General features: G+C 36.4%; 1 protein-coding gene across 1 annotated transcript; it reads right to left on the bottom strand.

Annotated features, from left to right (window-relative positions):
* Positions 1-289: 289 nt before the first annotated feature.
* On the bottom strand, positions 290-5,959 carry LOC146746040 (synaptogenesis protein syg-2-like). The gene is made up of 4 exons (XM_085498910.1): positions 5,878-5,959; positions 5,421-5,771; positions 4,439-4,750; positions 290-666 (listed from the first exon to the last, which is right to left on the bottom strand). Exons 1-4 carry the CDS (start codon positions 5,957-5,959, stop codon positions 290-292), a joined length of 1,122 nt encoding a protein of 373 aa, XP_085355036.1.
* Between the last annotated feature and the right edge of the window lie 7,931 nt (positions 5,960-13,890).

The raw sequence follows: 13,890 nt of genomic DNA, 5'->3' as shown, positions 1-13,890 counted from the left end.
AACATGTATATATACCATCATCTTCTCTTACAATATTATTAATAGTTAATGATCCACCACTCAGACTGTATCTACCACGTATATTTATGTCACTATTGCCTATTCTCCATGTATAAGTAACAATATCTGGCACCCCGGTAGCGTCACAATGCAACATTAATGTACAGGATCCTTCTGTCACCATTTCGTCAGACGGGAAAGTGATTATGTAAGCTGAAACTTAGGATTATTTGACAAATTTCGGTTAATCATACGAGGAATTTAAGTGTGGTTTTGTTCTTTAATTGAATTACTTTAAAAAACAAATAACTAACCACGTACAAAAATCAAGATGCTTACCGTATACATCAAATAAAATATAGGATTGCTTATATGCATTTGTGACGTCATTGTCAGCTCTGCATTGCAACCGTTCATTGTGATGAATCCTTTCAGGTGTAAATGTCAATGACCTCGTTGTAGTCTTTAATTTCCCATTGGTTGTTGTAGTAGGTATATTCCCATTCAATGGCGTACTTCCTAAATACCATGTTATAGTTGGTTCAGGTCTAGATTCACCAGCAGTACATGTAAGTGTATATGATTTACCAGATGTAACACTAACAGTAGAACCAGTACCATAGACGTGCGTAGCGTCGGCTATTCGAGGATTATCGGGCACAGAAACTGTAATTAAATACATATGCTACTAAAGGCAGTAATAAATTCAATTAATGAAAGTGGTTGAGATCCTTGCATACATCTAAGGAAATGTGTTCTTTATATCACATGTAATTTTTTATATGATCTCGGCGTTCGACAGAAGACAAAGAGGCAATCTCACCAATGATGCATAACTCTGTGAAACAAATAACGTTTTCTAGTATAGGGTTGACCCGATACATTTTGGTCGTATCCAGTTGCCTAAAATGACAGTGATGCTATTTGTTGTTTTTATTATTAGATTATAAAAATACGTTGTCACAGGAAAGGTTTCGATAATTTATAACTTCAATACCATATTAAAATTAAACAATTAGTCACACGATATAGTTTTATTTATTAGGTGGCCAATTCATACATATTTCAATACATTTAGCGACTGTTCACAATATTAAATTATTACCACATGGTCATTATGTACATCATTCTCAGTAGTGTGAAATACCACTAACTAATATTTCCCAGTAATTATATGTTTTGTTCGACTATATTGTCATAATCCTGCGGTAATCTTCAAGACCTGTCAGCATTTGATCATTACTCCTGTGTTCAACACATTGCCCGTGTACTAGGAAAGGTCTGTTTTTATAGATTTAAGCGTTGAGTATTACTTTCCTATCACTATTTAACAATACGACATTTTTAGCATCAACATGTTTTTGAACCAAGGATTTCCAGATTGACAAGCTGTATTGATGCATGTATTTTTTGGTTGAATGGAACGTGTTGTTCACTATGATTCGTACATTTATCAGTTGTAATTTGTACATGTCTTTGGCTCATTTACGATGTGACAACACACAACCTGTCTACAGAAAAAAATACCTAAAACTCACAAAATTCGCAGTATAACTTCGTTAAAATACGGTAGCTAACGGACTGCTTAGAATCTAGGTCCTACCATGGGCGGTACTAACGGAAGGAGCCACGACGCCTCTGAAGTGGCCACTTAAGCTTCTTAACAGGCTTATTTTCTTCTGTTTCAACCCAAGTTATTCCTGATGAGAACATTGTTTAGCTCATCTGTGATGTCGATGATAGTTTGCGATTGTTTATACAAGTAGCGAGTTAGCGGAATATGTTACAAACCCGCCGATTTTTAAATGTGACCATAAATAACATGCGCATTATAACACTACGGTCATCACACATGCGCACTGAATTTGTTTAGGTGTGAACGCTCAAAATACGTATTTCACAACCGGAAATTCAACAGATGAACGTTTGACTTCACAGATTTTACATGTTTTAATTATTAGTAACTGTAAGAAGAACAAGATTTCGAGTGTCTACAACAAAAATGTCTATGGCTCCTAAAACATATTATTACAGAGAAAGTGTCTAGTGTCATGCCCTTCTTTCGATACTATCTTTTCTGGTGGTGTTCGCCGATGCCCGGTGGTCAAACATTTCGATAGTTTCGGACGTCAAACCCACGCAATGACGATGGTACCACTGAATAATGCAATCGTTGTTGTCACAGGTAATCATTGATTGCGTCTCATCACCATTACAATTTTTCATTAAAGTTCGCCGAGATCTCCGGAAACAGTAGCATTCAAACTAGAAGCCATTTTCAGTATTGTGCACACGAGGTTCGTATATCGCTTCCGAACATGCTCCGAATATTACCGAATGCTAGAGATTAGCGTAACCCATTGTACGAAGGTGCTAAGAGCTATCGAGAACCAATGTTTGTGAACAAACATTGACAAACGATCATAGTGTAAAGCTAAAACAATAGCCTCGTGGCTCCTTCCGTAGGTACCTTCCATTGTCCTACTAAACGCCCGAGGCCTGTTATGGCTTTATTTAATTGATCAGTGATATACAAGGTCAATGCTAACACTCTGTTTGTGCTCGAAAAATACAAGTCATGCATATGGGAATTGGTACAATGATAATAAATCAAATCATTTAGGACTAAAAGTTTATTTTGAAAACAATATCGCTAAAAATTCATCGACAGTCTTAACTCTAAATGCGCTCAGACGTCTAAATAATATAAAGTAACATATGATATGTAAGCGTAGCTCCGTTAAATTACTATTTCGTTTTGATGCGTGGAGTGGATAATACTAGCCCATGCTGTCACTACAAACAAGAAATTTCATATGAAAAAAAATACTTTGAACTTAACTAAATATACACTGGATGAAGATATCATTTACGAAGAAATAACCTCGAACAACAATGCCAATATGCTATTGAACCCACGTTGCTATGAACATTGTTCCGGGAGAAATCCGCACCAACAGTTTTCAAGAAAACAATTGAATACTCTAATAATAATAATAATTGCTACGAGTCAAAATATTTTTTTTTAAATATATTGGAAATTAATGTCTTTTTTCAGCGAACTTTCTATTTTATTGTTAGTTTCTATGGACGTTGCTCTGATTGACGCACCCAACCACTGTTTTGATGAATGTTAATCTTATCCTTCTAGTAGTGTACCTGTACCTGTATCTAAAATACTTAGCTTGTAGTAAATTGTGTACATACTAATGAGGTTATGTGACCACCCTGTCATTCACAACTTACTTACTAGAAAATAGAACATCGATTCAGCGATATGCAAATCTGTTGCATGCTTTTCCTAGCATTATGTTGTGGAAAAGGCACTGTAAGCGTAATGCCCTTGTCGTGGTCATGATTGCTAATGTATGATGGCATGCAAAAGAAAATATTTCGAAACATGTACACAAGTTATGTTTTTTTTTTAAATTTGGACAAATTTTAGCTAATATTTTAGAAGATATGACATTTTCTATGTAACTATAGGGTAAGAAACTGACGGAACATTTGCATTACGAATGCAAACTTCATAAACATGTGAATCTATATAGGCAAGCGACCAGGAGGACGAAAGAGTTCTGTTGCCATGTAAAAACATACACGTGTAGAAGCAATCGTGCTGATAGAAAATAGGAAATGAATGACAGTGTAATGTACATCTAATAAAGTCCAAGTAACCCATCAAGTATCAAGTCTATTGGGCTTCATCGGACAGTTTTTAGGAAAAAGTCTATCACCAAGAATAACAAAAATATTCACCAAAAAAACAGAGAATTAATAATATCGTCATGGCTACAAATCTACAAAGTATCAAAATAATTGAGCATGCAATTTTAATGAAAAGTCGAAAAAGTTCGCCAAAATGAGAGAGTGGATCAAATAATCACGACGGCCATGCTACCAAAATAATAACTAGCCATGTATAAAGTTGTAGTTCGTACAAATCAATTATTTAAAAAAAAAATTCTTTGCTGATTTTCATAACTTCAGAACCAAATAATCATAGCAGATTTCATGGTGACATTATAACTGTATATTACTATACGCCACACAACATATTCGCCACAGATATGCAAATCGGATCTGGATGTATATGAAAAACAAATGGAGAATTTATGACATTCTTTATGTACATGCAATGAATGGTAATATGTTAACACGGCATAAAATTGTCAAAAGATATGACCCAGAAATGCCATGGAGTGCTCAAATTTATCACAATCTAAAAATTTGAACTAACACCTACTCAATTGAAATTTCGCTCGAATAAAGAATACTGCGTTAAACACACAACCTCCTTTAAACATACGCCCTCTGACCTGTCGAAAAATTTGAAACGAAAGTCGACTAAGCAGACTTTGTGATTCACCATTTTCCCTAAATTTAATAAGAGTAATAGGAAGAACAATCAGAGCAAAAGGAATTAACACTACCTTACCTTTTACGTATAACTTGACATATGTCGTTACTGGTGACCTTTCGTCGGTATTACTAGCTTTACACTGTAGTTGTTTATCATCATCATCGTCCAGGTTTGGTGTAAATGTGAACACACTTGTTGTATCACGTAGTTTACCGTCATTCACCACACTTAGTGTGCCCTGATATAATTGTGTTCCTATAAACCAGTCTATATCAGCTGATGGTTTGGTGCCTATAACTCTACATGTAAATGTAGACTCAGATCCATGTATGATATAAACTGTGGTTCCAGCAGAATATCCATCAATGTTCACTGATGTCACCGGCACTGTAATAATTACACATATTGGAGTTTAGATGATTTGAATAAATGGTTCATTCTTATTCAGGTTTAGGCCCTTTATTGTTGGGATCAGTTTCTTAAGTTCTATTTTGTATTAGACACATTGGGCGATATTATAAATATATTGACAGCTTTCTCATGCATTATGCTACATCAAAATTGTCATATGACTAATTTTTCCAAAGCTACTTTCTGTGTGGCTCACACGGCCACTGTGTGGTTTTGGGTTCTGCTCTGTGCCACAATGTGCGGAAAAAAATGATTACTGTTCTACTGTTTGAATTTGCAAATTAATTTTTGATCTCTGGTCATTGTTGTATGGTTTAAATAAGTCCACATCGTGGGTGACGAGATGCACAATAATAACAATATTTCAGGCATTTCGGTAAGATGCGTTACATATGTGGATGTATTGAAACGTCTCGGGGGACTTCGTCTGTTCATAATGTATATAGCGCACCTTAGAGCCACTGTCACATTGACCGAGGGTTAATTTGAATGACTTAATTTTTTGTCTCATTGGAAAGAGCAATATATTGTAATCTTATAGGCCTTCTACGATAATATGCACAACATTTGTCTTATCTACCAGAAGTGATATGTGTAATTGCTTCATTATATTATATTATTGAAAATTACATGATATAATTCTCACCTGTAACTGACAATGTTCCATAGTGGCTTGTTATTGTTCCTGGGGTGTCTGTAGATAACCCACAATCATAGACACCATCATCATCAATATTGACATCTGGTATAATCAGATCATAGTGATTAGTACTTGACTGGTATATACTCCAATCAGAATGTTTATTCGCATCATAATCAGCAGCGGGAGCCACTATCCCAATATGATATACTGTAAATATCCTCAGATTAGGACTGCCGACTATTGACCAAGATACTGTGTTAGGAGATGATAATCCAGTGATGACGCATTCCAATGTAGCGTCATTTCCTTCTAAGATATCGATATCAGAAGGCCCTGTAATCTGAATGGCAATACCTGTAGATAATTTAAAATAGAATAAACACAATGTTAATTTCGTGGTGTAGTTTATGAGCAAACTCTATGATCAACACAAATATCCATATATTATATTTTAGTTTACCTTGGGAGACGTAATAGTCTAGCAACGCATATACGAAATTGTCGAATTCGTCGCCCAACCTGGCGTTGAATCTTGGACACATTATGTTTTTATGAAAAAATATGCTGTTTTACAAAATATAATATTACATATTGTATTTTATAAATTTTAATCATCATTTAAGATTTAAATTATATAGAAAAGTGTGGCAAACAAGTGAACTTAATATCCACATCCGTAATTCAAAACTGTGTCATTAAAATCTTGGGCTATCAAATGCAGCACGCAATAGTTGTTCATTCTCGGATAGGAACACTCCATACACAGCACGCATTTTTAGTTGATGCTCATTATCCATCATTTAAATAAAATAACTGGTTCGGGTCTACGACATATAGCATGGACATACTGGTAACATTATACTGGAATAAGCGAGGCGACCAGCGAACAGAGAAGTTTATGTAAAGCTAAGTTAAGAAACAAAGTGCATGCAATGTATTTAGTTCGACATTGATAATGCTCTCATTATTCCGCCATATCGTATCGATAAAAGATGGCCCACGTGCAAATTTAGATACAAAGTGAAACACGTTTTTGAGATAATCATTACAGTCACTTTAATGTTTCCCTGGTAATTAGTTCAATAACCCACGTTTTCAAACTTATAATTTTATATTTACTAATCAATATTTGCTTGTATTTCACACTACTGAAAATTACATTTACTATATAGGATATTCACCGAACAATGTGAGTAAAAATATTTATCAGTGTTTCACTTATTATTAAATGAAATAATATGTTATATATTTCAAATATAAGTATTTTGTTATTATGAGTGAGTGTACTTGGTGTGTTTGTTCATTATCAGTATTTGTTGTCGTTCCTCGGGCTGATATTTATGGCCATAATATCGACGACGCTCTCACTTTCGATATAAATTATGAGCTTGATAACCATCCCTTTGGTTTAGAATAAATCGTTGTTGGTGCGTCGGATAGTGGAAGGTGCGTCTTCCTACACTGAAATTAACAAAATAAATTACACCATCTTCCAATCTCTTCACGTTACCGCCATTGTTTACAAAATAACTATACAACTACACAATTATATACCCATATCATTGCCACCCGACACATGCTTAATTTGTTCACAAATAGAATGTTAGACAGGCAGGCATACTAAAAATAAAATAATGCATACTTACTGTCTGCAGTTTGTTTATAAAACATCTTGAAACTAATAATTATATATTATTTCATAAAATTTTTGACAGGCAGACATGCTAACAATCTTTTCAAACTGAACAGAATTTATTGAACAAATGGTACACAATATCCCAATATGGCGCAGTCCCCTTTCAAAACAGGACAGAATAAATGAGTAAATTATTAAACAGGTAGCCATATTGAAATTAGAGTTTTCCAAAACAAATCAATTATTCAAATATGTATATCATTTGCCTATCCCGCATTGTTACTGCTGATCACAACTAAACGAAACAATTCTTCAAAAGTATACAGCCACGATAGGTCGCTAAGTTTAGTAAATAAACAAAGGATATAATATTTTTACAAATTGAGGTTGTAACATTCACGATCACACGATTTATTGTAGAGAGCGCTGTTACGTTTATCAAGACATGGTTTATTGATGTCGATTTACATCACATATATGACGTGACGTTATTCGATGTTCAACTCATTAACATATATGTACTGTTATTCGATTATAACAGCTCATTAACATACGCTGACGCTTTGTTATTGGATTATCAGTTCATTAACATATGCTGACTTATCCCAATTTCGACAATTTACGTCGCGAAATAACGTCCTTTTAAGCTTTTAAAAACAAATACGTATACATCGTTATCCTTGAATACCATATGTGATACGTCACATGTCAATGAACTACCCACACTTCCTATGTAATCAATATCTGTACTTTTAAGTAATAAAGTTACTTCCCGTTTAGTAGTCAACTGAACAACACCGTGTTTCGTCTATTCCTTACTGTTACGATACAAACATTACACTGGCGACGATGATCCACGGATTACAAGAATCCACCGATACAAACTCATAATGGCAGGAGGATCTATTCCACATTATGAATCATTTCAAGTTCACGAGGAACCAAGTTCCTGTGGGAAAAGATGGGAAGAGTGGCTGGAAGGTTTTCAGAATCTAATGGTTGCGTGTGGTATCGACAATAAGAAGAGACAACGTGCTCTACTAGTTCACTACGCCGGACTAGAGGTCAAAGCTATTCCGAAAGAAAAGAGAGGCGAAGACGACGACGTTGACAAGCTCATCAAAGCATTGAATGAACGATTTAATCCAAGACGAACGAAATCGTATGAAAGGCATATATTTCGTCAAACAAAGCAAAATCCCGGAGAGTCTACGGATCAATATCACGCCAGATTGCAGGGAGTCGCGGCAACATGTGAATACGCCAATCCGGATGAAGAAATATGCACTTAAATAATTGAACACTGCACATCTCAACGATTGCGGCGACGTGCGCTGAGAGAGGATATGAATTTAAAGGGTTTACTCGACTTCGCAAGATCGCTCGAAGTATCGGAATCGCAAGCTGCCGCACATGGAAAATAATACGCAATCATCGTCGGTTAACGCTATTCGTCAGTATGTTAGACCAAAACGCGGTAAACCACGACAAGAAAAGAAAACGCTATTTTAATTTTTGCGATGGCGAATATCCTCACACTGGTACGTGCCCTGCTAAAGGAAAAAAAATGCAACGCATGTGGTAAACTTGGCCACTACGCTAAAGTGTGTAGAACAAAATCAAAAGGAGAAGCTACAAGGGGCAAACAGTTTCGACAATCAGTACGGCGAGTCGCGTTTGACACCGGCGTCGACACCGATTCAAGCTGCGAATCGGACAAATGATATGTATTTGGAATACGTACGGCATCGATAAACGCGACGACTAGCAAATGCCCAACAACGGACATTACAATACGAAGTAAGACTATACAGTTTTTAATCGATACTGGGGCTGCGATTAATATAATAGACGAACATGACTTTGAAAGTATTAAACGCGAGGTTACGTTACGCCCGACCAATATGCAGATATTCCCGTACAAAAGTTCTACTCCGCTTGAAACTCTCGGTAAATTTGTGACCGACATCGAATGTAAGACATCCGCTGGACCGAGAAAAATATCGCATGTGAATATATATGTTGTTAAACGCAATGGGGAAATCGGTGGCTCATTGTTAAGTTTCCAAACAGCGGAAGATCTCGGACTGATACAAATAGTCAAACAAGTGAAAGGCCAGACTAATATCGATAGTTTGGTACAAGAATACGCCGACTTGTGTAAGGGTGTTGGAAAATTGACAGATTTCCAAGTCAAATTGCACATCGACAAATCGATACAGTCAGTAGCTCAACCTCACCGACGAATTCCTTTTCACATTTGTAAACGTGTGGAAAAGAAACTAGATGAAATGGAGAAAGACGGCATCATCGAAAAAGTTGATGAAGCGACTCCTTGGGTATCCCCAATTGTAGTGGTACCTAAACCAAAGAGTCATGATGATATCCGAATCTGCGTGGACATGAGGCAACCAAACAAGGCCGTAAAACGCGAAAGACACATAATGCCTACCACCGATGATATAATACAAGATTTAAACAAAGCTACGGTATTCTCTAAGCTTGATCTAAATCAAGGATACCATCAACTCGAACATTCACCCGCGTCGCGGTATATTACAACATTTAGCACTCATGTTGGTTTACGTCGCTATAAACGACTAAGTTTTGGAATTTCATCCGCGTCGGAGATATTTCAGAACGCTATTAGCGGAATACCCGGCGCAATAAATGTCAGCGACGATATACTCGTACATGGTACATCCGAGGAAGATCACTACAAGAATCTACGAGCTGTGTTTCAACGCCTTAGAGAAAGAAATCTGACTCTCAATAAGAAAAAAATGTCAATTTAATAAGTCCAATCTGATATTCTATGGCAATAAGTTCTCTGCCGAAGGAATATCACCAGATCCAGAAAAGGTGACAGCTATACACAATGCTGAATCTCAGAAAAGTGCCAGCGAAGTTAGAAGTTTACTGGGGATGGTGACATATTTCCGCCGTTTCATACCTGATCTAGCAACGATTACAGACCCGCTACGTCAATTAACAAAAGACGGTACACCATGGGAATGGACGGAGATTCACGACAACGCGATGAAATCAATTAAGGAGCGGCTAACTAGTGATGCCGTAATGGCTTATTTCGACCCTAACAAAGAGACCGAAATTGTTGTTGACGCAAGCCCTGTAGGATTAGGGGCAATGCTAACACGATGTGGAAAACATGGTGTGACACCGCCCCGAGTGGTCAGTTATGCAAGTCGATCGCTTACTCCTGTGGAACAACGGTATTCGCAAACAGAGAGGGAAGCGCTAGCAGTCACGTGGGCAACAGAACGATTTCATTTATATGTGTACGGTAAACAATTCACTGTGATAACGGACCATAAACCACTCGAACGGATATATAACAACCCAGGTTCAAAGCCGCCCGCGAGAATTGAGCGATGGACACTAAAAATGCAACAGTATGATTATACAGTTAAATATCGACCAGGGAAAGATAACCCCGCTGACTACATGTCAAGGCACCCGAATGCACAATCCAAACCGACAGATCGCGAACAGAAAGTTGCGGACGAATACCTAAACTTCGTTACTACTCATGCCACACCCAAAGCGCTGACACTCAACGAAATTAAGAATGCGACAACAGCCGACAAGACATTTCAAGCTGCGGCCATAGCCATCAAAACGGGGACATGGTATAAATACACTAAATGTAACGAACAAAACGAAATTGATTCAGTGATAATTCGTTCGTTACACAAAGTGCGAGATACGTTGACATTAACATCTACAGAAGACGTAATTCTGCGTGGAACGCAAATTGTAATTCCTAAATCGCTACAAGACCGCGTAATAGATCTCGCACATAAAGGACACCAGGGAGTGGTAAAAACAAAGAGATTATTAAGGGAAAAAGTCTGGTTCCCCAACATCGATAAACTAGTAGAAGAGAAAGTCTACAGCTGTGTGGCTTGTCAATCGGCAACACACTCAAACAGAAGGGAACCCCTACAAATGACACCACTTCCAGATAACGCATGGGAGGAATTAGCAATGGACTTTTGTGGACCGTTTCCGTCAGGGGACTATTTATTAGTAGTCATTGACAACTACTCGCGTTACCCAGTGGTGGAAATAATTAAGTCTACATCCGCCAGAGCAGTTATACCCAAACTCGGCAAAATATTTTCCGAATATGGAATTCCAAAAAGCTTGACGTCCGACAACGGACCTCCATTCAAAAGCCACGAGTTTAGACAATTCGCGGATCACCTAGGGTTTTATCATCGCCGAATCACACCGCATTGGCCCGACGCGAATGGCGAATCCGAACGCTTTATGAGAACCCTTGAGAAAGCGATACGCACGGCACACGCAGAGGGAAAATCGTGGAAACAAGAAATATACACATTTCTACGTAATTATCGATCCACACTTCACTGCACGACAGGTCAAAGTCCCGCTACTGAAATATTTCAACGACCAATGAGAATAAAATTACCAACGTATTATAATTCAAGTCTTAGTCATAAAATCAGACACCAAGACAGTAAGGCCAAACAGAAAATGAAAGAGTATGCTGACAATCGACGCAATACGGTTACATCTGAAATTCAGGAGGGCGACACAGTACTCGTTAAAAATGCGATAAAAGGAAAACTCGAGACTCCATTCATCGCTGATCCATACCAAGTCATTCAAAGGAAAGGCAGCATAATATCCGCCAAAAGAGGTACGCGTACTATAACTCGCAATTCTTCGCATTTTAAGAGAATTCCCCACCATAAAATTGACCATGAAATCAACACCACCGATTTGACAGATGAGGAGGACTTACCCTTGGATATCAATAATCCTGCATCTCCGGTTCAAAAGGAATCTGCAAAACGATACCCTACTAGAGATCGTCATCCTCCGAAATACCTTGAGGATTATCATACTTAGTTAGACAGTTAGAAATACTTCAGTCGTGTGGCAGAACATAATAATTTCTGGGCTTGAAGTATTGCCGGGACAGAATAGTATATTCTGAACCTATACCTGAATTACCTTAGAATTATATATATACTTTATGTACCACCATAACTATTTAACAATTATATTATTATATTCATTTTTCGAATCACATATCTTTATGAACTTTTATTCTGTTCCTGATGTGATGATATCACCAACCCTGGAGTCGTTCGTTTATTTTAATTAAAGGAGGAATGTAATGTAGTTAAGTATTTTGCTTTTATAGATAAATACGTATACATCGTTATCCTTGAATACCATCTGTGATACGTCACATGTCAATGAACTACCCACACTTCCTATGTAATCAATATCTGTACTTTTAAGTAATAAAGTTACTTCCCGTTTAGTAGTCAACTGAACAACACCGTGTCTCGTCTATTCCTTACTGTTACGATACAAACATTACACATATAACACAGTAAGGTGGCATTATATTATCTTGCTACTTGTTTGACCTGGTTTACAATGAAAACTGATTGATAAGAGTAAATTAGTAAATTCTGATCCAAGAAATAGTACAGTAATGTACAACCAAAATCTTTTTTTAGTTTAAACCTTTGTTTAGTTTAAGCATGCGATCAAAGACTACAGACAATACATTTATTCACAGTATTGAGGTCACTAAATCTCTGGGCTATACAAATGGAAGTAAAGGAACTGTTACTGGTTAAACTCTGATAACATGGATATTGTATCAAAGTTAACTATTTATAATCAAATCACCAGGTATAACCCATAATTATTGTGTTAATAGTCAATGATATTACAACTTACCAGTAGAAATAAGTGAAATATTAACGACAACACTAAACCAGGACGCGGTATGCGATAGTGCAGGCATTTTTGTATGATATTTCCTGGTTCATGACCTCGTACAAGTGTTGAGCTGTGTAGCTGGGAAACAGCTGATAGACGTACTTAATGTCGTGATTACTGACCACTTTATTCGGCAGTATAGACCATTATATATAATGCCCTTTAAAAATGTTCACGGATCATAGTTTCTGTTTTACTATTAATAACTGATTTGTTTGTTTTTAAAGCCAGAATATATATATCAATATTTGGGTACACAAATGACGTAATTCTGCAAATTCGTTCGATATTTTAATGTAAAATTCAAATTTATATTAAAAATTATAGATAAAATCAATAATTGTTAGGTCAAAAAGGTAATTATGTGATTTATTCATATTATATACCAAAATGAATCATATCGCATCCTCGCAAATTGCAGTGCATGCAAACTGTCCATCATGCATCCACAGTATTACTAAAACAATTGAATTGACAATGACATTGATTTAGTTACTCATTATATTGATAACAAACGTGATCCTGCCAGACAGTATTTGCAACCATTTGAGATCGTCAAATTGCATTGCGTGATTCACACTATATGCATTGGAATTTGTCGATCTTATGTAGTTGGGATTATATAAAGCTTGTATTTGACCTTTGTACAGCAGTAAATTAGTAACATCACTTCAGCTATGTAGTTATCAGGCGTTGATTTAAAATCAATACGAATAACAAAATAATCTTCTTGAATCCAATGCAAATTATTATTCTTAAATGTTTAATGCATAGTCAAACTCTATAATTAGATGTCAATTTTTACTAAATGAGATCAATGCCAACGGATTACCCATAACTCTCTATTCTGATCACGAGTTGATAACGTGAAATCATGTATACAACAACAAGAAAATTACACAATTACTGGATGGCGAATTATGAATAATACAAATGTTTCATTTAAGTTGAGATAAACAATGACAAATAATGAAAAGGTTCGAGTGTATCTGGATTGATTCATACAACTAAATTATATTTGACAATTCTCAGTATGGCCTGTGATTA

Source organism: Saccoglossus kowalevskii, chromosome 5 (genome assembly GCF_978046115.1).
Source record: "Saccoglossus kowalevskii chromosome 5, keSacKowa6.1, whole genome shotgun sequence".
Lineage (NCBI taxonomy): Eukaryota > Metazoa > Hemichordata > Enteropneusta > Harrimaniidae > Saccoglossus > Saccoglossus kowalevskii.
The sequence above is the reverse complement of the archived record's forward strand: the minus strand, read 5'-3'. Positions and strand labels throughout refer to the sequence as shown.